At 53.1% G+C, this 23,274-nt stretch overlaps 1 protein-coding gene across 1 annotated transcript in view; it reads right to left on the bottom strand.

Moving 5' to 3' along the window:
• Positions 1 to 444: 444 nt before the first annotated feature.
• The window catches only part of LOC132597041 (uncharacterized), an 86,254-nt gene continuing 63,424 nt past the window's right edge, over positions 445 to 23,274 (bottom strand). Inside the window, exons 2-4 of the mRNA XM_060295539.2 lie at positions 22,578 to 22,689; positions 2,173 to 2,316; positions 445 to 1,401 (exon numbers count right to left, since the gene is read on the bottom strand). Coding sequence (XP_060151522.2) covers positions 2,219 to 2,316; positions 22,578 to 22,689 — 210 coding nt within the window. The 3' untranslated portion in view covers positions 445 to 1,401; positions 2,173 to 2,218. The remainder of the gene's footprint in view (positions 1,402 to 2,172; positions 2,317 to 22,577; positions 22,690 to 23,274) is intronic.

Raw genomic sequence — 23,274 nt, forward strand, 5'->3', positions numbered from 1 at the left:
TAGCATAAAAACGGTATGGGTTTTATTTTAAGTAATGTAGCATTTTGACATCCTCATAATGAAATTAAATCCAGAAGGAGGTTTCTTTCCATGATCTCTTGAAATGGTCCTTGATCATCCACAATATTTCCCATCATCACAAAGGTGGTACCAAGGGCAGGAAACTCCAGCATTATTAAAGTTTCATAAAGCAAAGTCAATTTTAAGAATATAATGTCCCCAAACTGATAAAGGTCTTGACAGATAATTTCAAGGGAAGCATAAATTATTTTTTGTTTGTCAGAGGGCAAAAATATTTAGGTTGAGTTAATGAATGGTAGAGTTTTTGAGTGGAGAGTGTCCTTAAAATATTATGTAGATCTGTACTGTCAACAGATGCTAGCCACGTGGCATTATTTATATTTAAACAAATTTAAAAATAAGATTAAAAAATCAGTTCCTCAGTTGCATTTGCCATATTCCAAAGATGTTTATTAGCTCCATGTAGCTATTGAATACTGCATTGCATGGTACAGGTATAGAATATTTTCATTATCACCAAAAATTCTATTGAGCAATACTAAAATTATACCCAGATATTCACAGAGAAGGCAACCAAGTCTCAAGGAAATAATATAACTTCCCCAAGATCACACAGCTATGTTTTTAAAGAAAAAGAAAACGACACAAAGGATATAGTAACAGAGGCATTAACGAAACCCAGTAAGTTTCTGGAGCAGTCAAAGTAGGGTTTAAAAGTGCATACTTAGCTGTTAGCAGGGCTGAAGCTCTTGATGGTTGGTAAGATCTACCTGCCTGAATTTGGACATTAGCATTTTATGCGATGAATTAAAAGCAAAAAATCATTTCAGCGAATGGCTACCAGCTCCATATTTTTAGCCACTGCCGTGCTTCCAGGTTACGTTTATCACTTTCATGTACAGGGCACCACTGTGAGATGTGATGGTTTATCTGACCCCAGAGAAATCAAGAAATCTTGTGGGGGTTATGGCTATATTTGAAAAGGTTGATTTTTAAATGCATCATGCAGACTGGCCCTGTTTTAAAAGGGATTCCTGCCATCAAATAATCAAAATGTAAACTCCCTTCTCACCTTGCAAAAGTCAAAGATAGCCCCTGCATCTTTATTATTTCGTTGAAATCCAAATATTATTTTTCCATTCTCTAACTTGTTTTCCTCACAGTGTGATCAACTATTGCCAAGGAAGGAAAGGTTAGATTTATCAGTCAAAGTTTCCTAAAGGCCCCCTAGGTAAGTGAACCGTCAGGAGAAACAATCGTCATGTATTCTTTTTCTGTTGTTTCAGTATCTTCGTAAAGAGTCATTTCAATATGTTTGGTTCTGTAGCAGAGGTTCTGTGAAGTGCTTATCTTCCTCAGAGGTCCAGAAAGCCTGCGAGTCTGTGGGTAAAGATGGGTAAGGAGAGAGAGGGAAGGAGGCTAGATAGAGGCTCAGTGCTGAGATAAGGACAGTGTTCTAAAGCCTCCTGGGGGTGAGGCTGGGGTGCACAAACACCCACGACTAATCTAGACAGAAACTGAATAATCAAGGGGACGACCAGTGTGAAGTCATGTGGTCACCTCTCCCTCTAGAAATAAACATTGCCCTCAGTAAGTCTCCCCCCTGCCCCAGAAGAGCATTAGGAAGGTCTGGAGAGGGGGATTATTGGCAGAAATGGGAAAAGCAGGTTGAAGGGATTGGCCTGGAGCAGAGAGACCAAGAAACCCAAGCCAGTAGCTGGAAGGCAGACTTTTCATGGAAGTCTCCAAGCCCAAGTCAAGTTCTGGGACCACCAAGTACAAGTCAAAGAGTGCTCATTTAACCCCTTTGGGCCCCCACGGGAGTGGAGGAAGGCTGGACAGAGAGGGAGAAGGGGCCATTGAAGGTACAGTATTTACTATGGGATTTAACTCCTCAAAGGCCTCCCAGTAGCTTCAGATCTGCTCAAGAATCCTTCATGTCCTGCTGGTTTGCAGCGAGTGGCTCACAGCTTCAAGGCCTCCTCTGCCAGATGGAGAACTATTTCAAACATCCTGCCTCTATTTTGTACTGTAGCAATGCAGACAGGAAACCTGACCCCATTTTCAGGTTCTAAAGAGAAATTCTAAGTACCTGACAGACTGAGGAACATGGTGGCTTTTATTTAAGATGTGGAGATAGAGAGCACATACCTGGACTTGGGCCTGCAGCAGCACCAAATTGCACCAAGAGTTCCCTTTATTTTCTCTCGCATCTCTGTTCCTCCTTTTCTCTCTGCTGGATTAGCCACGGGGACTCCACGTTCTTTCTTGTGTGGTCCTGGTACCAAGATTCTCCTGGGAATTATAAAGCTATTCACCTTCTACATCGAGCACTTCTTATTTTTTCCCCAGCAACATAAGTCATCCTTAAGAGGGGTCCGGGTGCTAGCTCTTAAATATATTTTAGTCATCCCTTTGTACATTAAATTCTCTTTCTTGGAGACTGCTCCTGACATGGTGTTCACCGTGCTCTCAGCTGGCCTCCTGAAGTTCTGCCCTGCCTTCTCCACCAGGTACAGTTCAGGAGCTGCCTACCTCAGGGTGATAGGTTATCTTCTAGTTGCTTTATTCCTTTCCGTTTTACATTTAGAGAGTATAATTGGAATACATAAACTTCTCTGTGACCACAGCTTTATTTGCAACCCACAGGTTTTGTTATGGCATATTTTCATTATCATTCAATTAATAAAATTCTAATTCCCATTGCGACTTTACCTTTGACCTACATAATGATCAGAAGTATGTTTTTAATATCCATCTATTTGGGAAAATATTGGTTATATAGTTTTAGATTTCTTGCTTATTTGGAGTCTTGTTTTATAACCAGAATATAGTCAATTTTATAAATGTGCCACGTGCACCTAAAAATTTCTGCGGGATATATATATTCCATCATTGTTGGTGCAGTGTTTTATGTAAATTTAGGCCAAAGTTTTTAATGATGGTATTCAGATCTTGTATAATCTGCTGATTTCTTGTTGTGGTTCTATGTTACTGATCTAGGTAATTTAGATTTTTCTATTTCTAGTTAGATTTTTGGAATTTCCCTTCATATATTGCATTGAAGTTTAGATTTATAATATATTCCTTGTAAAGTAACAGTGGGTTTTATTATCCTGCCTTATCGCCAGTGATACTTTTTGCTTTCAAATCTATGTTAACATTAAAAAATCTTCTTCAATTTTGCTTATTGTTGTTATGCCATAATTGTTGAATCCTTTCATTTTCAATCTGACTCTTGTCTCTTGTAGGTGACATAGAATTAGGTTTTTTGTTTGTTTCAATAATCCTTGTCCTTTAATTTGAGTATTTACAGTTAATGTATTTTCTTACAGACCGTATACTCCTTGTTTACTATTTGTCCCACCTTGTTATGTTCCTTTTGCTCTTCTTCCTTTGAGATTTCTTCAAATTCCATTTTCCCTTATATTAGCTTGTTACTTTTACATAAGTAGCAGTTACACATGTACCATGACTTATTAGCTCTTTTACTGCTTCTCAAGCAATGCTGAGATCTTAAATTTCTTTTACTACTTTTTCCTCTTCCATTTGTTTTAATGCATTCTAATTTTTGATATATTTTATTATTACCCTTTTGTGTTGTTAGATTTTATTTAGGTTTATCCACTTATTTATCCTTTCTGTTTTACATAATTCTTTATAAAGTCCTTATTTTCCTCTGTGATAATCTTCCTTCTGCCTGCAGGTCTCCCTTTATAATTTAATTCAGTCAGTTCTGATGAGAAAATATTTTCTAAATTTTGTTTGTCTGCAAATTTCCTTATTGCATCTTTCCTTCCAAACAACATTTTCTCTGCCTCTAGAATTCCCAATGGGCAGTTCTTTTCTTTAGCACTTAAAAATGTTATTCCATTATTTTCTAGTATCCATTCAGTTTCACTGAGAAGTAAGCTGTAATCTTAATCCTATTGTTCCTTTGAAAGTAATCTCTCTCTTTTTCGTTGGGCTGCTTTTAAGATGTCATGCTTTTCTTTGCTGTTCATGAATTGTACTGTGGTGATCTTAGGTGTGGTTTTCTTTGTATTTGTTCTTGTTGCATTTTTTTAGTGCTTATTGATTTATGGCTCCATATATTCCTTTTAGTTTTAGAGAACTCTCAGCTGTTAATATTTCTGAAATATTGTTTTCATCCCAATCTCTCTCTCCTTTTTTCTTTGGACTCCAGTTTATACATATGATAAAAATGTTTACTGTGGCCCATATGTCTCAAATGCGCTTATGTGTACTTTTTATTCTTTTCGTTTCCCGTGCTTTAGTCTTAATATTGTTACTACTCTATCTTCCAGTTCACTTACCTCTCTTTACCTGTGTCCAATCCACTACCGAGTTTTAAATTTCATATAATTTTTAATTCTATCAGTTCAACTTCAATCAGTTTGTAGTTTCTAGTTGTCGTTAAATTCTTCACCTTGTCATCTATTTTCTTGAACTTGATAATATTTACCAAAATATGTAAGATCTTTAATGTTTAGGTCATCTATGATTCTGATTCTGTTTTGATTTTTATTCTAATTCTCCTTTTCTTGGTAGTCTTGGTGGTTCTTCAGTGAATACCAGACTTGGGATATGACAAGTTGTAGAGAATCTGAATGACATTACAGTTGCCCTTTGGACAACCTGGGTTTGAACTGCACAGATCCACTTATACATGGATTTTTTTTTCAATAAGTAATACAGTACTACATGATCTGTGGTTGGTTGAATCCTCAGATTCAGAACCACAGATAAGAAGGGCCGACCATAAAATTATATGTGGATTTTTGACTGCACAGGGAGTCAGCGTCTCTAACTCCTACATTGTTCCAGGGTCAACTGTATTTTCTTGAGGAGAGAATTTCCTATTCTTAGGTAGGGAGCAGAGGGGAAGATCACCTCAGTCACCTGGACCAACTTCATACTCATTTTCCTTCTTTATAAGGTTCAATGTAGATGTTGCATCAACCTTCCTAACACACACACACACACACACACACACACACACACACACACACACACACACACACACACACACACACACACACACACACACACACACAGAGACTTCCAATGTCCTAATTCATATCATTAGTTTTCCATTGGGCCACAAATCTTTCATAGGTTCTGAACCCCAATTTTGTCTCTTCAGCATTATGAGCCAACTAAGTCTTTGCTTTGACTTCAGTTAGCTTTTGTTTGACTTCTTAGCATCTTGTCTTGTCTACCTATTATACATGGAAAATACTGCAAGGGAACACTGTTGCTGAATGCAGCTCCGTTCTCTGCATCTTTACTCTCTCTGTGATTTTGGTCCTTAAAATTCTAGCTGTCTTGTTATTTCTCAATTCCAACTCTGGTTTCCTTAGTCCTATGACATTGTCCTAAGATCTAATGGCTTTTCTACCTCTTAGGAGCCACATTTGGTTTCTCAGACTTTTGCTCTTCATCAGTAGTTTCTAAATGACTGGGCTAGAAACGCATGTGCAGAATATTGTTCTCACTTCAGTGAGTTTCTTTCTCTATTTCACTTTTCTAGGTCATGGCTACCTCAGTAGCTTTCTAACGCTGACAGTCAAATGTTGCTTATGATTTATCTGGCCTTTCTAGTATGTCTTCCTAAGGTAAACTGATACAGTTGGAAACAGAAGTTCGTACCCACCATTTAAAAAATTCTGTTTTGTCTTTCTATGAATTCTCGTTTTGTCCCATCTTCTGTCACTTTTTCCTACCCAAAATTCCCATTCTCACAGATAGATTATTTTAAGATTAAAAATTATTAAGCTAATATGTTAATTTTGAAAGGAATTAGTTTTGCTTTGAACAAGAACACAGATTGGTGAATGGAACATGGAAGAATCCTTAAGACCTTTTTCATCTCTAAGAGTAGTATCCAACCATCGGTACCATCATAAGTTTGTCAACTATGGAAGAAAGCAGTCTTTATAAAATCAGCATTTTTTTTTTCTTATTTTTTTTATTTTTTTGGGTGTCACCAGGACTTGCCTTAGACCACAACTCCTGGCAACACCAAATATAAATGAACCCTGTTACCCATGTGCGTTTACTTGGCTCTGCCACCCTAAGATTGGCCTCCTGGCTCCTTAACCCCAGGGGACTCTAAGCCCTGGGCCACATTCTTGAACCCAAGCCCTGCCCCTCTGTCAGTGGGCAGAATAGTCCTGATACCCCCTGGACCAGGGACTGGGCACATGGCCCACATCTGCCACCACACGGGTCAGGGCGAGAGGGAAGAGGGACCTTGACATTCTCTTCTGGTTTCTCTCTGGGGCTTGGAGTCAGATCCAGGCAAAGACCCCTCCCTTCCGTGTGGAGCTCCTGGCCCCTCATTGGCAGCGCCCAAAACCTGCCTCTGGGGAACCCCTCATTTTGCTCCTTTCTTTGGCTGAGGGTGCTCAGGAAGGAAGCACTGCTGAGACCCAGAATCCCAGGCCAGAAGATGCCCAACGAAGTAGGCTAGGCCAGCCCCAGGACATGATACCGGAACTCCCTCCTAAACAAGACTGAACTCATCACACAGATGGGGAAACTGAGGTCGAAGAGGGCAACGGCTTATTGGCGGAGCCTGGAGCAGAGTCTCTAATGGACACATTCCATGTTACCACCAAAACATGGGATTTCTAGAGTGCAGCTCAGCCCGTGCTGACCCCCCCCCCTTAGCCTGGCCACCAAGGTCTCGCCTCCATAATCCCATCCCATGACACCCCCTTCCTGTGTCCCGCACAACAGCCGGATTAGACCCCTTGCCCTCAGGCTGTCGTTCACAGGGCTCCTTCTCCCCGAAGCTCCTTCTCCCACCTCTGCCTGCCCAAGTTCAACCAGCCTCTTTAGGGTCCGGCTCAATGCCAGCTCCTTCGTGAGCCACCCAGAGCCCTCATGCGCCTCTAACCTTCCGAGGTGCTTTGCCTCCACCCTCACACCCTGCGCTCTGTTGTCCACGTGAGCTGTGGTTACGGTGTGTGAGCTTCCTGAAGCCGCAGACCACCTCCCCTCTGGGCCCCAGCACCTGGCGCAGGACCCAGCACTCAGTAGGTGCTCAGTAAAATCTCCTCCTCATCTGATGCCCTGCCATGTCCTACTGATAACTGACAATAATGGCTATTGTTTATCGAGCATATACCATAAGCCCGGCTCTGGTACTGTCTCCCATCCTCATGTGATGGACCCAGGTCACAGAGGTTGTGTGACTTTCCTGAGGTCACAGCTCTGGAACTGGAACCCCACTGGTTCTTGTGCCTATATGAGTCTCCTTTCCTTCCCACTCACTTCTTCTAGGTCAGACCACCATCATTTCCTCACCCTGTCCTGTCACTAAAGACTTCCCATGACTCCTTGTGGCCCACTAGACAAAATCTAAACCCCTGAGCATGGCATCTAAACTCTGTGACATCTGGCTTCTTCCCTCTTTGCAGCTTCTCCTGTAGTCTCTGAGCATCATCTCAGTTTCCAGCCTACTGTACCTTGATTTACTTGTAGGCTCTGCACATGCTTTGCCCTCTGCCTAGAACACCGTTCCCCTACTTTTCCTCCTGTGAACTCCTACACATCTCTCAACATCCAAGATCAAGGGTTACCTTCCATTCTAGTCAGATGAGACAAGCAGCAAACGAATTGGACACAAAATTGAGAGCTCTATGAGGGAAGGACCTGTGTCATCATAGTATCCCCAATGCTTAACCCATAATCAGTGCTCAGTCAACATTTGTTGAATGAATAAATGAATACTCTCTATATTCTTGTTGACTAAATGGAGAAATGGCAAAAGAATACAAGGCCACAGTATGCAGGGCTGGAGGTGGAAGGGAAGAGACTGAGGCCAGGAAGGCCAAGGACGTGGTGGAGTACAGTGACAAGTACTTCAGGGGCTGCTCTGCAGCAGAGCCACGCTCTTGGCAGAGGGAGTGTTTGTGAGAGACAGAGGAAGGAAAGTGATGGTGTGAGGGAGGCTCTGAAAGTATGTGTGTGTGTGCACGCACACGCGCATGTGAGAAGGCGGTGGGGATGTATGCGGGGGAGTATGCGTGTGTGAGTGTGCTGCATTTGTGAATCAGTCTGTGAGAGCGGTGCTGAGGAAGTATGCGAAGGAGCGCGTGTACATGGCTTGTGGGTCTGTGGTGGAGAGCCCGTGCGTTCTATTTGTGCATGGGGGTCTGCGTGAGAAGGCGAGGGTGTGGGCCACGAAGGCTGTGCCGGAGGTTGTGCATGTCTGCGGGGCGAGGGGGTGGGGACAGTGATTGAGAAAGACAACAAGGAGGGGACACCTGAGGGGGGTGTGAGGGAGAAACCGTAAGTGTGCGGGCGTGGAGGGTGTCGTGAGCACGTGCAGGAGGAGACGGTGTGACCGTGAGTGTGCATGACGCAGAGGGTAAGGTAGGATGTCAGGGCACTGCTGACGGTGTGGCTGCATGGCCTCGGCCACGGGCCGGGAGCCAGAGGTGGGGGCTGGCCCTGGGCCCAGGGTGGGGGGCTCTGACCGAGCAGAAGGTTCCTCAGAGTTCTCCCTGGAGCCACGGGCGCCAGATCACCACGTCCCCAGGTAAAGAGGTCGAGCAGGAGGCCCAGATGTGTGTGTGCGCCTCACATTTTGTCCACAGCAAAACCTCTGGGCATTTATTTGTCTTTGTCTGTGTCCGGGTGTGCACGCCTGTGCTTGTGTGCGTGCTGCCGGCTGTGTGTCTGTGCCTGTCTTTGTCTCTGTATGTATCTGGGTCTTTGTCTCAGTGTGTGTGGCGGTTGGTCTAGGCTTGCCCACAAGACTGCGTCTGGGGTTGTGTCTACGTGTATCTGTGCCTGTGGGGCACCGGGCGTCCTTGATCTGTGCATGTCTAAGTAGGGCTGCGAGCATCCCCCTGGACCGCCTGTTTGTATCTCTGTCTGTGTGGCCTTAGTGTGAGTGGGAGAATGTTGTGCTTTGGAGACTGTGGACCTAGATCTCGGTGTATCTTTAAGTGTGAGTGTGTGCTTGTGCATCTGCATGTGAGAGTCTGCCATGCGTTGTAGTATGGAAATGCTTACATGTGTCTGTGGAAGGTGCGTTTGTGAGACCAAGGATCTCCGTGTGTCTCTGTGCCTCTGTGTGTGTATGTGTGTGTTGGGTGTGAGGGGTTTGTCACAGACTGGTGAGCGAGTTAATCTCAGACTCCGTGACACGTGGAATAAAATCACGCTCCCATAATGGAAGAGAACCAACTCTTCACCCTCCGCCCTGGGGGAGCCAGTGGGGGCCAGGCTTAGGCCCCTATGCAGGGCCCCCTGTGGCCTCAGCACCCTACCCCCGCCTCTCCTCTGCCACACCAGGCTCATTCTGCCTCCAGAGTGCCCCGGTGCCCACTGCTGGCTGGGCTAGGCTCCAGGACATGTGACGGAGCCTTAGAGGCCTGTCCTGGGCCCCCCAGCCCCACCCACTGCTGAGGAGGGCCCTGCCCCAGATGGGAGGGCGGGTGCAGGAAGCAATCTTTGGGCCCCTCCTCCTCCCGGAGGAGAGGGATGAGCTGCAGGCCTGACCTGGATCTTCCATCTCTCAGCAACAAGATTCCTGGTGAGCAGGCTGCGAGGCTTGGCAGGGCACCTGCCGGAGACCTGCCCTCACCCGCCAGGACACCTGGGTCCCCAGGGCCGGGCAGCAGCGGGTTCCCTGGGGAGCTAGGAGGGCCCCAGGACTTCAGGCTACAGCTGCCCGGGACTATGGGAAAGCCAGACCCTTCCAGGCTCCCACCCCCAACCACAGACGGCTCCTCAGCCCCCCAGGCAAACCTCCACCCTTCTTCTGGCCTCTCCACAGCCTCGGCCTTTGCTTCAGAAAGCAGACCAGCCACCCAGCACCACCCACTCCCTACCTGAGCCTCAGCGCACACCCAGCCTGAGTTCAAGACCTCACCTCTGGGTTTGAGGGCTCTCAAGGCCAGGACTGTGCTGCTTATCTCAGAATGGGGCTTCTGAGGACAGGGCCATGTGTCCCGCAGTTGTGAAATCCCTCTTGGTCTTAGCACTCCTTCCTGACTGAGCAGTCAGGCACCAGGAGAGGATTTCAAACCCAAGGCTGGGGAAACTGAGGCAGTGAAGCTCTCTGCCCTGCCTACCGTTATGAATCAGAGGCCAAATCCAGTAGTCTAGACACACAAGTTCTTAATTCTGTCCAGCGGCAGTGGCTGCAGCTTGTTCTTCCCCATAGCGGGTGCAATTTCGGGGGGGGGAGGCATCGGTTGGAGGGAGAGGGGAATGGGCAGGTGGACCCCCCTCAACCCTCAGACTTGGATGAGCAGCCGGAGAGCAGGTTTGGTAAGAGATTAAGGTCGAGGAGAAGAGAACCCAGACGCTCCAAGATTTATGACCCTAATTCTTCTCCCTTAAATTCCCCTCCAAGCCCCCCAGCCCTAGCCTGGTCCCTCCAGGGTCATGCTGTGGCCCCAGGCCAATGTCAAGGCCTTAACCCATTCATCAGCTGTTGCCAGGGATTTTCCACCCCAATGGGTCCCAAAGGGAGGAGATCAACTGACACTACGGGCCCAGACTGACGGGGAAGGGGCATGGCCCTAAAGAGGTGGCCAACAGCCCCCTGCCCCCTCCCAGGATGTAGGGGCTCACAACCTCCAGGGCAGAAGCTAGGCTGGTGGGTGGGGTCCAGGAGGAGGTGACCTCTCAGCTCTGGCACCACTCCCAGCCCCGCCCTTCCAACAGGCCAGGAGACCTGGGATCCCATGGGGCCCTACAGCTTACAGGGTGTGTGGCCTTGGGCCCTTGCTGCTCCTCTCCAGGCCTCAGCCTCCCCACCACACAATGCAGGAAGTGGTCTGGATACCCCAGGCATCCCCCCTTCAGCTCTGCTCCCTCAGTGCTAAGCCCTGCCCTCTCTCCAGTCCAGGGGTGTCACCTAGAATCTGGGCCAGATGGGGTGAGGCTTTGGCAGTTAACTGGAGGAGCCCCTGAAGCCACCCAAGTCAGAGCTGAAGAGCGTATGGTGCTCACTCCTCCACCGCACATCCATTTTCCAGAAGAGTGAAACTGAGGCCCTGAGAGAAGGTCGGGGTCTGCGCCAAGACCTGAGTGTTACTGGTGGGATGGTTAAGAGCACGGGCTCTGGGGACAGAAAGACTTAAGATTAAAATGTCAGCTGCAACAGAAACTTGTTACGTGACGTCCCTTGCCTTCTCAGCCTCAGATTCCTCATCCATAAAATGGGCAATAGTGCCTCCCTCCTACGACTGCTGAGTTGAAATAAGAAAACGCATGTAAAGGGCTCGGCCAGTGTAGCAAACGCTTGGACAATGGTAACTATCATGACTGTGGGTAGTATTAACACAAAGCCAAGTGGCCGGGGGGAAGGGTAGGTGGGGTCCCGACCTGGCTCATCCTCCAGACCAGGAGGGCCAGCCAAATTCCTCAAAGCCCCCCAGCTGTCTCCCCTCTTCGTTAAAGGCCTCTCATTAGTGAGCCTGGGCACCTGCCCCCCAACACGTAATAAGCCTCATTAGTATCTTAGCCCCAAGCTCTGAGCCCAGAGTCTGTGCATGTGCACATGCGTGAGGGTGGGGGGCTGCGACAGGCCACCAGCCAAGAGACAGCATCCCCGCCAACCACACCCCCTGCCTGTCATCAGCAGGGCCCGTCACCACCCAGCTTGTCACCTGCCTGCCTCGCACCCGCACCACCTGTCACCCACCCAGCCCATCACCTGCACCACCTGTCACCCACCCAGCCTGTCACCGGAGCTGCCTGACAGGCCTCTGGGTGGGGGACCCACAGGGGTGTGGAGCTGGCCCCAGAGACCCTGTAGGACCCCCACTTCAGCTCAGCATCCTGCAGCATCGCCATGGCAACGTCTCAGCCGCAACCACTTTCCCAAACATCCCCCCCACGCCCCAGGCCGTGCTCTTAGCTGAGCTGAGGCTGAGAAGAGCCTTGACTGACAGCAGAATGGGACAGGAAGGAGGTGCTCATCAGCTGGCTGGCCTTGGCCATCCCTGCCCTCTCTGGGCTTGGTTACTCCATCTGCAAAATGGAGGGGCTGGAACTGGGGAGGCCCCTGTACAGTGGGTCATCCCTTCCCAGCCTGGATTTGCTGAGCCAGTGGCCAGTTAACCTGTGAAGGCTGGTGGGGGCGGGGTACAAAAGGACAGGGGGTTCTGGGTTCTTCCACACTCCTTTGCCCTGGCCCAGCTCACACAGGCTGGGCCTCTGGCCCAAACTCACATAGCAAAAGAGGAGGAGCAGGCTGGAAGGCAGAGGGGCTCTGCCACAGGACTGCCAGCTGGAGATGATGCCACAGTGGGTGACCCAAGGCTGAGTGGGCCCCCACCTCCAAGCTGCATTATTTATAAAACCCAGAGCTCCTAGCCGAGCAACAGCTGCGGTGCCACCCCTCCAGGGGGCACAGGCAGCGGTGGAAGGGTGGTGCCTCCCCGGGGGAGCCCCCTGGGGTCCCGGGCTCCCTCCACAGCTGGCTGGGGCAGGGGCTGAGGTGGGACAGGGGCGGCTGCGCCATCCTTCCCCTCCCAGCCCCCTCTCCTCTCCTCTCCTCCAGGCAGGCGGCGATAGGATTACTTCTGCATGACTGCCCGCTCCACAGGGTTCCAGAGACCCTCCTGCCTGCAGCAATCTAAAATTCCTGTAGCCCGGCCTCTCTCCCCTTCTCCCCACAGTGAATGCTCCAGCTTCTACCACAGTGTGCCCGCGGCCGCCACCACCACCAGCGAGCTGGCCGGGGCCCCAGGTCCCCGGAGCCATGGGCAAAGGTAGACCCATCCTCGGAGTGTCCCTCAGAACCCTCTGAGGCCCAGGCCCTGGCCCATCCCCTCCAGCCCCTGGTGCCCGTCCAGCCCCACAGGGCAAGGCTCAAGCTGGGGTCGGGCCTGCCAGCTGTGCCAAGGAGGACCGGCACATACGTGCAAACACACCTGGTGGGTCCTGGCGTGCCTGGCCACATCCTCTGCTGCCAAAACCTGGATGTCCCCACCTCTGCTCTAACCGCCCCCTCCCTAACCTCACTAATCCTTGCTACCCTGGGGTGGGCAGACAGCTGGGCCAGGCCAGCGCCTGTGGCTCCCCAGGGCACAAGAAGCAGGCAAGAGATCGATCCACTGAATTTTTTAAGGCTCTAATGAGCCTGCCTCCCCAGACTTGGGGCCTGGGACACAGGCGATCTCTCAGGGACCCCTCCCTCAGCATTGCAGTTGCCTCCTCTTTCAGGTCTAGGGGGTCAGGGCACCTTTCTAGGAGCCTTTCCCCCAACAAGAGAAGAGGCACGAGGGGCCCCTGGGAAAGAGATGGGATTGGGGGGCTGTGAGCAATACCCAGAGGCCCCCCCAGTCTCCCCAGCCCTAATGCAGGCAGAAGCAGCTCAGCCTCTAAATCACTCCCCTCACGCTGCCCTCTGAGGCGGATTCTGTGCATCTGTAATTAGGGGGTGGAACAGATGGTGGAGATTCCGTTTAAAATCATGCATCTAGTAAAGTAACCTTCACTGTTGGAACTGACTCCCAGGGAGACCAAGCCCCAAGCCCGGATCTGGGGGTGGGGTGGGGTGGGAGGGGAAGCATGTCAAGCCAGCACCTTCTCCATCTTTTTTCCTGAAGCTCCAGGCCCAATGTCCCCCTCAGGTGAGCCCAAGAAGAGGGGGATTTGGCAAGCACCTGAGAAAGTGCAGGCTGGGGGTAAATCTCCCTGCCCAGACCCCCCCCCTCCTACCCATACACGACAGAGTCAGGGCATGGCTGGGTACTCAGAGTTCTTGGCTGACACACCAGGATGACCAGGTGCCAAGAGCCCCCAAAGAGGCCCCAAACCCCCAAAGCCCAGGCCAGGGTGCCCAGAGCACAGGGTCTTGGGTGGGGCAGCTTTGAACCAGATGTACAGCCTCACTGTCCAGGAATGAAAGGCCTGGGGCAATGAGGGGGGGTGGAGATGCCTCCCCAGGCAGAGGAGGCTCTGGGAAGTGGGGGAGGACCAGGCAGCCGAGAATGAGAGAGAGCACGGAAGAGTGGGCCAGTGTGTCTGCAAGGCTGAGGCTATCTGGGGGGAGTTTGGGGGAGGGAGGCTGGGGAGGACAAGGTGGGGTGGGGGAGCGGTGATGGAGAGCGCTGAGGAGGGAGGCTGTGCTGGAACGTGTGATGGTGGGAGTGCGGCTGCAGGGTGAGGTGTGGGCGCAGGGCGGAGCTGCTCTGAGGGGTGACTGGGCTGGGGCACTGTGTGTTTGTGTATGAGTGCGGGACTGGTGTTTGGAGAGGGGTGGGGCTGTCCCTGGGCCCTTGGATGGCTGAGGAAAGTACTGGAGCTGCAGCTTGCTGGGGAACACACAGAGGACTGCTTGTTTGCGGAGGTGCTGGGATCTGGGGGGGGGTGCGTGTGCGGGATGCGCATGCACGTGCACGGCCTGGAAGGTACGAGAAGCTGAGGGGACATTACTGTTCAAAGATGCACCGTGTCTGTGTGTTTGAGGTAAATGGTGTGGCTACAGGGGTGTCCTCCTCCGCGTGGGTGTTGAGGCGGTGTGTGTACGTGTAAGTCGCGGGGAGAGTCTGGAAAGGTGTAGGGGGCTGTATCGGTGTGTCTGGGGACGTGATGAGCTGCAGCGGAGGGAAACGCTGGGGCCGTCGGGAGAGTCTGTGGGTGTCTGGTTAGGTGCTGGGACTCTGAGAACCTGAGTGTGTGGAAGGTATAAGGGCTACAGTAGGGTCCTGGGTGTATCTGGGGAGGTGCTGGGATTGGAGGAAGAGTTGATCTGTTTCAGGATGTGGTAGAAGCCTTGTGTGTGTGTTGGGGTGTCTGGGGGTATATTGGGGGTCATAAACATCTGGGTTTTGGTTAAGTACTAGGGCTGTAATATGTGTTTGGGTGGGTAGGCATGTGGTGGTTGTGTGTTTGGGGGCGTGCTGGGGCTGTGTGTTTAGGGGTGCTGGAGCTGTGAGTGGGGAAGTGGTTGTGTATTTAGGAGGTACAAGGGGCTGGAGTTGGGCCCCTGTGCCCAGACAGGTGATGGGGCTGCGGGGTGAGGGCGGGTGCCCCTCTGAGGAGGTGAAGGGCAGAGTCCTGGCCTTTGCTCGGGCCCACCTGCGGGCTGTCCGCTAGAGCCCCTCTGCCGGTGGTGCCCGCCCACCCCCAGACCCCACGTCCAGGTGTCGAGACAGGCAGTCCATCTGTCTCTTCCTGTGCCCAGGCCGAAGGAGCAGTGCCGCCTCCTCGCTCCCTGGGGGGGTGGCAGCAGATCCCAGCCCACCCATCTGCCTTCAGATGGTCGAGGCAGGAGCCTCCACAAAGCTGCCTGGGGGGCATCCCTGTGTTTGAAGAGGCACGGGCTGGGGGGTGGGGGGAACTGCACAGCAAACAGTCCTCGTGGAGGCTCCTTTGAAAACCACTGACGCCAGGAGAGACCAAGAGGGAGGACAGGGGCGGGTATGTCTGTCCTTGTACGTCTGTGCGGGTCAGCGCCCAACTGTGTGCCTCGGAGCCCCTTCGCATGTGTTCATGCCGGTGGCCTCTGTTCAAGCAGCATCCTTGCCTTGGAAAACAGCCCTCCAACCCAGGCTACGAGCTCACAGCCTCACACAGCTACCCCCTCATCCATGCACCCTGCCTACACTACACCCACACGCAAACATCTCCCACACCTTCACATCTGCAGAACACTGCACCCTGGTACACATGCCCCTCAGCCCCAGAGTCCCAGTCCTTCACCTGTGTACGCCCATGACACACACCCGCACACTGCAAAGCCAGGTACAGCCACATGCACCTGTCACATATGCATGCCTCCACACAGACATACCCGACAAGTAGCTGTCACACCCGCACCCACACACTCCACAGACCTTGGGGAGTGGATCTCCCTGTCACACCCATATCCCACCTCATATGCACTCAGTCTCTCTCATACACATTGTAACAGACACTCACCATCCCTTATACCTGTACATACGTGCACATGTTTGTACACGTACATACACACTCTCACCAGCTCTCAGCTCTTTCACACCAGCCAGTTGCTCTGTGTCCAGGCCAGGCCCTGCAGGAAGGCTGCCACTGGCTGAAAGTGTCTCCTGCCTCCCTGCCCTGCCAGCTAGGTCAGAGTGGGGGGCATACCCCCCCACCATGGCTCCCTGGGAACCCTGATCTTCTCCTCCAGAGAGAAAGAGTCCTCTCTCTGCTCTGGGGTGTCTGCCACTGTTGTGTGAGAGTGTGACTGTGTATGTGTGTGTATCAGCATGTTCTGAGAAGCCACGATGAGGCCTGTGTGTCACTGCCTGTATGGGTAAGAAAGCATAGGGACAGGTTCACTGGTTATGTTTGTGATTCAAGATGAGTGTGAGAGCAGAGACATGTATGCCACAAAATGTGTATTTGTGAGTGTGTGTGAGGCCAGGCTCCTGTGGACAGGCGTGAGTATGGGGGGTGCACTTACACAAGGAGACACACAGTGAGTGTGAGTGGGGAGTGAGTGGGAAGTATTCTGGGATATTTTCTGAGACAAGGGGTATGTACATTTGTGAGTAGGGGTCAGGGCTAGGAGAGGCACCCTCCGCAACTCCCTCCCCCTACAAAGAGATCAGGGGAAAGGGGTCTCTGGGATCTGGGGGGAGTGTGTGTGTGTGTGTATGTGTGTGTGTGCGTGTGTGTGTGTGTGTGTCTTCCTCTCTCGCTTTCTCCCTGACCTCTTTAGCAGCTGGAAACTGAGCCGGGGGTGGAAGGAATGGAGACTTGGCTGGCCTGGGGGTTTGGGGAGGGAAGCAGGAGAAAACACCTTCCAGATTCTCATCAAATCCTTATTTGTGGTTTGTAGCCTTCAGTCTCTCCTCTCTCTTTCTCTCGGTCTGGGTTTCCCCCTTTCTTTATCTCTTCCTGCCCCTCCCTCTCTCCCCCATATCTCTCCTTCTCCCATCTCAGTCACCTTGTCTCCCCCCTTGGATCTCCCTGTCTCCAAGTCTCTGTCTCTGTCTGTCTGTTACTCTCTCCCCAGGCCCTTCCATTTTTCTGACTCCTGTCTCTGCCAGAACCTCTGTATGTCCGTTTCTCCCAGTCCTGGTCCATCTGTCTGTCTCTCTCCGTCTGCCTGTGCGTGGGTGTCTCTGTCCATCTGCTCCGCCACCCATCTGTCTGGCTGTCTGTGCTAGTCCTTCTAAGGGTGCCCACTCGCTCACCAAGACACCCTCCCCCAGGTCAGCAAAGGCCTCTCCTGGCTCAGGGGGCGGGGAGGGGGTGCAGAGCTGCAGCTTCTGGAAGCTTCAGTAGCAGCTGGCTGAGCTGGGAGTTCGGGGCCAGCCAGCTGCAGAAGTGGCCCCTCCCCTGGGCTCTCAAGCCAAGGACCCCAGAGCAGAGAGAGGAGAAAGCAGGGCCTCACCGCAGCTGAGTCTGTGTGTGCGCGCGTAGGGGGAGGCAGGGGGCCTCACCTTGCCTTCACTTCACCGTTCCCCCCAAAGCCAGGCCCTGTAGGAGAGGAAGCTTCAGTGCCCACCTCCCTCATCCCCTCACCAATGGAAGAGATGCTGGGGATCCAGGAGGGAAGGGCTGGGGGATGCCAGGCCTTGGACGAAGCCATAGCTTCCTGTCAGATGGGTGGGGGGGGGCTCCTTCCCTCCTCCCTCCCAGGCAGTCCCTGGGGATCCCTCCAGTGCTGGTCCCAGCTCCGGACACGAGGGGCCCCATAGGCAGTTCTCACCAGCTCCCACAGGGACCATTCCTACCTCCCAGCTGCCCCAGAGCCTCTGACCCACAGGGATAAGGTGGAGGGGGGTGGATCACAAGGGTGTCTCCTCCCTCCCCAAATGGAGGTTGGCTCTGGACATCTGGAGTTCGTGGCCCTGTCTACGCCCTGGCCATCCTGAGAGGCCCCAGGCAGTCCACCTACCATTCCCAGCCCGGCATATATATATATATATATATATATATATATCTCCAGCACTCGTGGCCCACCACCGCCACTCTCTGGCCCAGCAACGCTGAGGGCTCAAGAGGAGCCCTACCGCGGAGACCTGCACCCTACACTGACTGGTGGCAGCCTCCAGCAGGGCCCCCGGCACAAAGCCAGCAGCTGGAGGAAGTACCCCCCAACACTTCCCAGGAGGCTCTGTTCCTCCCTCTCTAAGAAGAGCTCACAGTCCAAATCCCACAATAGATGGGGAAACTGAGGAAGGGATGGGATGACACAGTCAGTCATTCTTCCTGAGACCCTGGGGTGGGACCATAAATGAGGAATAGGGAATGAAAAGGACGCCGCAGGGGCAGAATCTGGCTCCTTCCTGACCTGCCACGGGCAAAGTCCATGTTGGCTGCACAGCCCTGCACAGCCCTACCACTGGGCCAGGGCCAGGGGCTGGCTCCCTCCCTCTAGAGCTCTCCTTGCCCCTGGCTGGGCCCCCTCCCTCTCCTCACTTCTGAGCAGCCCTCCCTGCCCTCTCCCTCCCAGCTCTGGCTCTCTCATCCTCAGCTCTTGGAAGCCTGACTCACTGTTTCCCCTCCTCTCTCCCCTCCCTCCCTCTCTCCCAGCAGCGGTGCCTCCCCCTCCCCTGGGGGGGCTCTGGCCACAAGGGTGCCTGCCTGCTCCTCTCCTCAGGCTCTGGCCCCCTCCGCACCCAGGAGGCCCCCTGCAGCTGTTCCAGCTCTCTAACTACAGAGAGGTGGACGGAAAGAGCCTAGGTCCCAGGCAAGCAAGGGGAGGGGGCCCCTCTAGACTGGATTTCCTCCTGTCAAACAAGGTGGGGGGGATCCAACCAGATGACACCCCTGGTGTCTCTAACAGTCCTAATGTTCCCCGCTTTTAAAAGCCCGGTGCCTCCTGACAGAGCGCCCACAACCTGTGGGGTGCTGTACCTGCCTCAGGCTCCGCCCCCAGGTCCAAAGAAGAGGTCGGCTCTGTTCCCAGACATTTGGGGAGTGGGGAGACACTGCCCTGGGGCAGGAGCATTAGTCAAGTGACCCCTGGAATCCCCCTGTCTCCCCGTTCTCCCTTCTCCTGTGAGAGAGCTTCCTTTTCTCTCTCTCCCACCTGTCCTCCTCCCTTTTCCCAGAGACGTTTGCTTGTCTCTCCTTCAGATACTATCCTAGCAGCAATTGATCTTGGGTGAGAGGCTCTCAGTGCCCGCTCATTTTGGGCTGTGGGGTGGGGAGTGGCACATGCCTAGGCCTTCTTGGTCCCCTGGATGCCATCTCCAGGGGCTGTGATCCTGGCTCTTCTCCTTGACCGTTTTCTCTCTCACCCCCTCATCCCTGGCTTCTGTCACCATCTTTTCCTCTTTCCACCTCAAGTCGGGCTCTCTGGGTCTCTTTCCTCCCCACCTCCCCCAGCTCTCTCCCTGGGGGGCCCATCTGCTGACATTAGCAACAATGTTACCGTTGCTCCCCCCCTTCAGTTCCCAGCTCCACCCCATCCTGGCTTCCCCCTCCCCGGCTCTGTCCCAAGAGACCCAGGGGACCCAGAGGCAGAGCTGGGCTCCATCCCATAATGGTGAGTCTGCTTGACCTCACTAATCACACCAGAAGTGCCTGGGCATCTGGTATGAAGGCGTGGCACCCTGTGGTCTTGGGTGGCTGGCCTGAGGCACAGAGCTCTGTATTCCACAAACCAAAAAAAAAGAAGTTGACTTGGGGTGGGGCAGAGCAGAGAAGAGGGGAAGTGAGGGGGATCAGGTTTGCCTGGAGGAAGCCCCTGTCCAATGGGGAACAGAGGCAAGAGGAGGTAGTGGCTCGAGCCAGCGCTCCAGGCTGATTGAGAACAAGCATGTCCCTCTGGGGCTCTGCCGGTCCAGATCAGCCCCCGCTAAAAAAAAAGGTCTTCTGCCAGGGACAGTTTGCCCCGCAAGCCTCCAGCACAGCCACACCAAGCAGGTAAAGATCCCGTCTCTGTCTCTTAATCTCCTTTAGAATCCAAATCCATCCTCCCTACAGTACACCTCCACTTAGCTCAGCAGGGGGTTCCATAAGCCTCCCTGCCCCAATCTAACCAGGTGGAATGGGAGGGGACAAAGCCCCCCAGCTCCCAAGCCCCCTCACCAAAGGCCCCATCAAGGGCTGGGGAGCAATGCAAAACAATCCTGGAACCCACGCACCTTCAAACCGAGAAGCAACCCTGTCCATCCACAGCACCTGGGGGTGCTGGGGCTCCCTGCCCCCACGACCCTGTTCCAGACCCCCCAGCCCAGCAACCATCATAAACAGCAAGCTCTTTTTCTTTATGACACCAAATTCCTCCAAGCCGAACAGCTCCTTCCATCACTACCTCAGCCACAGATCACATTAAAAACTCACAGAGGGCAACTTAAACACATCACATTTGTTTCTCTCTATATTATTTCAAAAGTAACGGCATTAAAAATGGATTTTACTACAGAAAATAAATATCAACACGTGGGCCGGGAGCCCAGGCAGGGGGAGAGAGCCCACCAGGAGAAGGTCCCTGAGGGCTTGGGCACAGCTTAGGCACTGACCAAGGAGGTGGCTGAGAGGACAGACTACACCTGGGGTGGGGTGGGGTGTGGGGGGAATGCCTGGGGAGGGGGCAATGCCCGCCCACCTGGGCACCTGCCCCAATGCCAGACCAAGAGGGACAAGAGTCACTGGTTTGAACTGGTCTCCCAAAGCTCATGCCCTCACTGATCTTTGCAACCTCTGGAGGGTAGGAGCTCCGGGGCAAGAAGTTCACTAGTCTCTAGGGGTTATTCCAACTATTGACACAGCAGAAGAAAAAAATGAATTCAACTTACCATCCAGTTTGATTTTCCATTACTATAAAAATATACATCTGCTCAAAGGAGGGAGATGGCAAGCTGCAGGCACATGCCACCTGGGGGGTCCCCCTGCAGCTCACCACCACAACCCAGCCTGCCCCTCCAGGCGGCAGGGGTGGGGGCTGTGTGTGGGTGGGGGACGACCAACTGGTAATCTGTCACCTACAGCCCCAGCTCACACAGCTACACACACCGGGCCACACGAAACAGGAACAAGCCAACAATAGAAACACCCCAAATGCTCCTGGCAGGACTCTGCCCAGGCCCGGGCGCATGCCCCCGCCCCGCCGGCGGCAGCAGCGGACGAAATGTGGCCACCCTGACTCGGAGGCAAACTTGTCCTCACACCCTGAGCTCTGCCCAGGGAACTGGGGCCAAGTCCCGCCTGACACCAACTGGTCCGGCGGGAAACGCCTGCCCAGCCAGACAGGCACAGGCCCCCCAAGGGTCCCTCCTTGTGCTCAGGGGCCAGGCTGGTGCAGCCTGGCCCTACCTCCCAGGGTGACGCCTGGGCCCAAATTCAGCTGGCCCTGCCAGTCAGGCACTGGTGCAGAACGGAGGGTACCAGGCCCAGCCCCTCCCAGCCCAGCCCCAGGGCCCCCAAGCTAGGAGGGAGGGGGGACTCCCCACCCCTCCACATCTGGCCCTGGCCCCCAGGGTCTGTGGTAGAGAATTCCCGACCCCGCTTCTCTCTCTCTCCCTCCTTCCTCTCAGTGCCCGCTGCCCGTCTCAGGGACAGGCCCAGCTCCCGCCTCCGGCCAGCAAGGCCCACATCCTTCCTCCCTCAGCTGGCCCCTTCGCCTGGCAGGAGGCTGGGGCGTCAGGCTGCTGGAGAACCCCTCCAGCTCCCATCAGTCTTCATCCCCAGCCCCCAAACTCTGGGTTGCTGTCCCTTTTCCTGTAGAACAAGAAACAAGGTTATTTCCTAGACTCAGAGCCAGCCCTCTGCCCCTCTGGCTCTGCCTGGGGACCCAGCAGGGGAATGCGCCCTTAGCCAGAAAGCAGAGGGATTCTGCAATTCACCCCCAGCTACCGGCCCAGGGGGCTGACAGCTGTCACTCAGCACCCCACCCCCTGGGGAAGAGGGGGCCGATTCAATCAGAGCCTCAGAGGAAACGCATTGATAGGCGATTATTTATTTATTTATGCAAAAGTGAGCCGACTTTGTTCACCAGGTAACCGGGCACGCGGCCCAACCCCTACGGCCCTGGCCGCCCCCAAGTCCCTCCTCCGCCCCACACCCGCTCCGGGTCATTAGGTCCCCGCCTCTCAACTCCCAGAGCACCAGCAGAACCTTGGGATTTGGGGGTTGAAGGGGAGGGGCTCCTCCCTCCGCAGTCTCCCCTTTTCCCAGGGCCGTTCCTAAAATCCAGCCTTGTTCTCCGGTCCCACGGTCCCCCCATTCACCCACCCCCGCCACATTCTCGGCAAGCTGGAGAGCAAACTGCAGTTTTAAATCCAAAGACGGAGGGAGGGGGAAGGAGGAGGGGGCGCGCGGCAGCGCTGGGCGCGCACCTCGCCCCCGAGCCGGGGGAGCCGCGGGGCGGCCAGGAATCCCGGGAACCCCCCCCCTCCCCGCGCCCCCTACTCGTCCACCTCCCCCTCCCCCTTCCCGGCGCTGCCTGCTAGGCTTTGAGCAGAGCCCAGCCGAGCCGCGGGCCCCGGTGGAAACAAAGACCGATCGCACCGCGGGCACCGCAGCCACGGGGTCCGGCGGACCGGACCCGGGCGCGCGGAGGGGGCGCAGAGCACCCCCGGTGCGCTGCACAAAAGAGCCCGGCCGGCCGGTCCCCAGCGGGGGTCTAGGGCTGGGGAGGAGGCGCCACTCACCGGAGTGCTGGGCTGCCGGCTCCGTTGGTCCGAGCCAGGCGAAGGGCTTTGGGGGGCGTCTGTCTTCCAGCCGTGGCAGCGACGCGGGCGCTCGGCAGCTTCGCCGCTCACCCTAAAATCGAGATCATATTTCCCTTTGAGTCCTAACACTATGATAATATAATCTCAGTTATGGTATAAAGCAGGTAACTGATTTGAGAAGGGTACTGAGTTTGAGGACATAATGACTGATTCATTCCACAAATACTTTACTAAGGGACTATGCTAAGGGCCTGGGATCCCGTGAAACAATGCCAGCAGAAGTGAATCTCTTTAATGAAGCAAAGTATGTGGAAGACAAATCATTAAATGCTTACTTACAGTAAAGCATGCAATGTATCCTGAAATAGGATATATAAATGACTATATGTCCAGGGCTTGCCCCAAGAGCAAGTCTTCTCTAAATGGATTATTTTCTTTTCTCTTTCTTTACCTTGTCTTCCCCACTTATACCTCTTACTCTCTGCTTCAGTGAAAGATATTTCTCCTTTCCACTTCTAGCTGAAAAAAAAAAAAAGTCTCAGGTGTCAATTTACTATGTAACTGTGGGTCCCTCTCTGTATTACAAAACAAGACTCAGGGGACAGTGAGTCCTGATATCATGACCTCCAAAAGGGTCACAAGGGATCTCCGAAAATTTCAAAAGTTTTAGAGTCTT

Source organism: Globicephala melas, chromosome 3 (genome assembly GCF_963455315.2).
Source record: "Globicephala melas chromosome 3, mGloMel1.2, whole genome shotgun sequence".
Classification (NCBI taxonomy): domain Eukaryota; kingdom Metazoa; phylum Chordata; class Mammalia; order Artiodactyla; family Delphinidae; genus Globicephala; species Globicephala melas.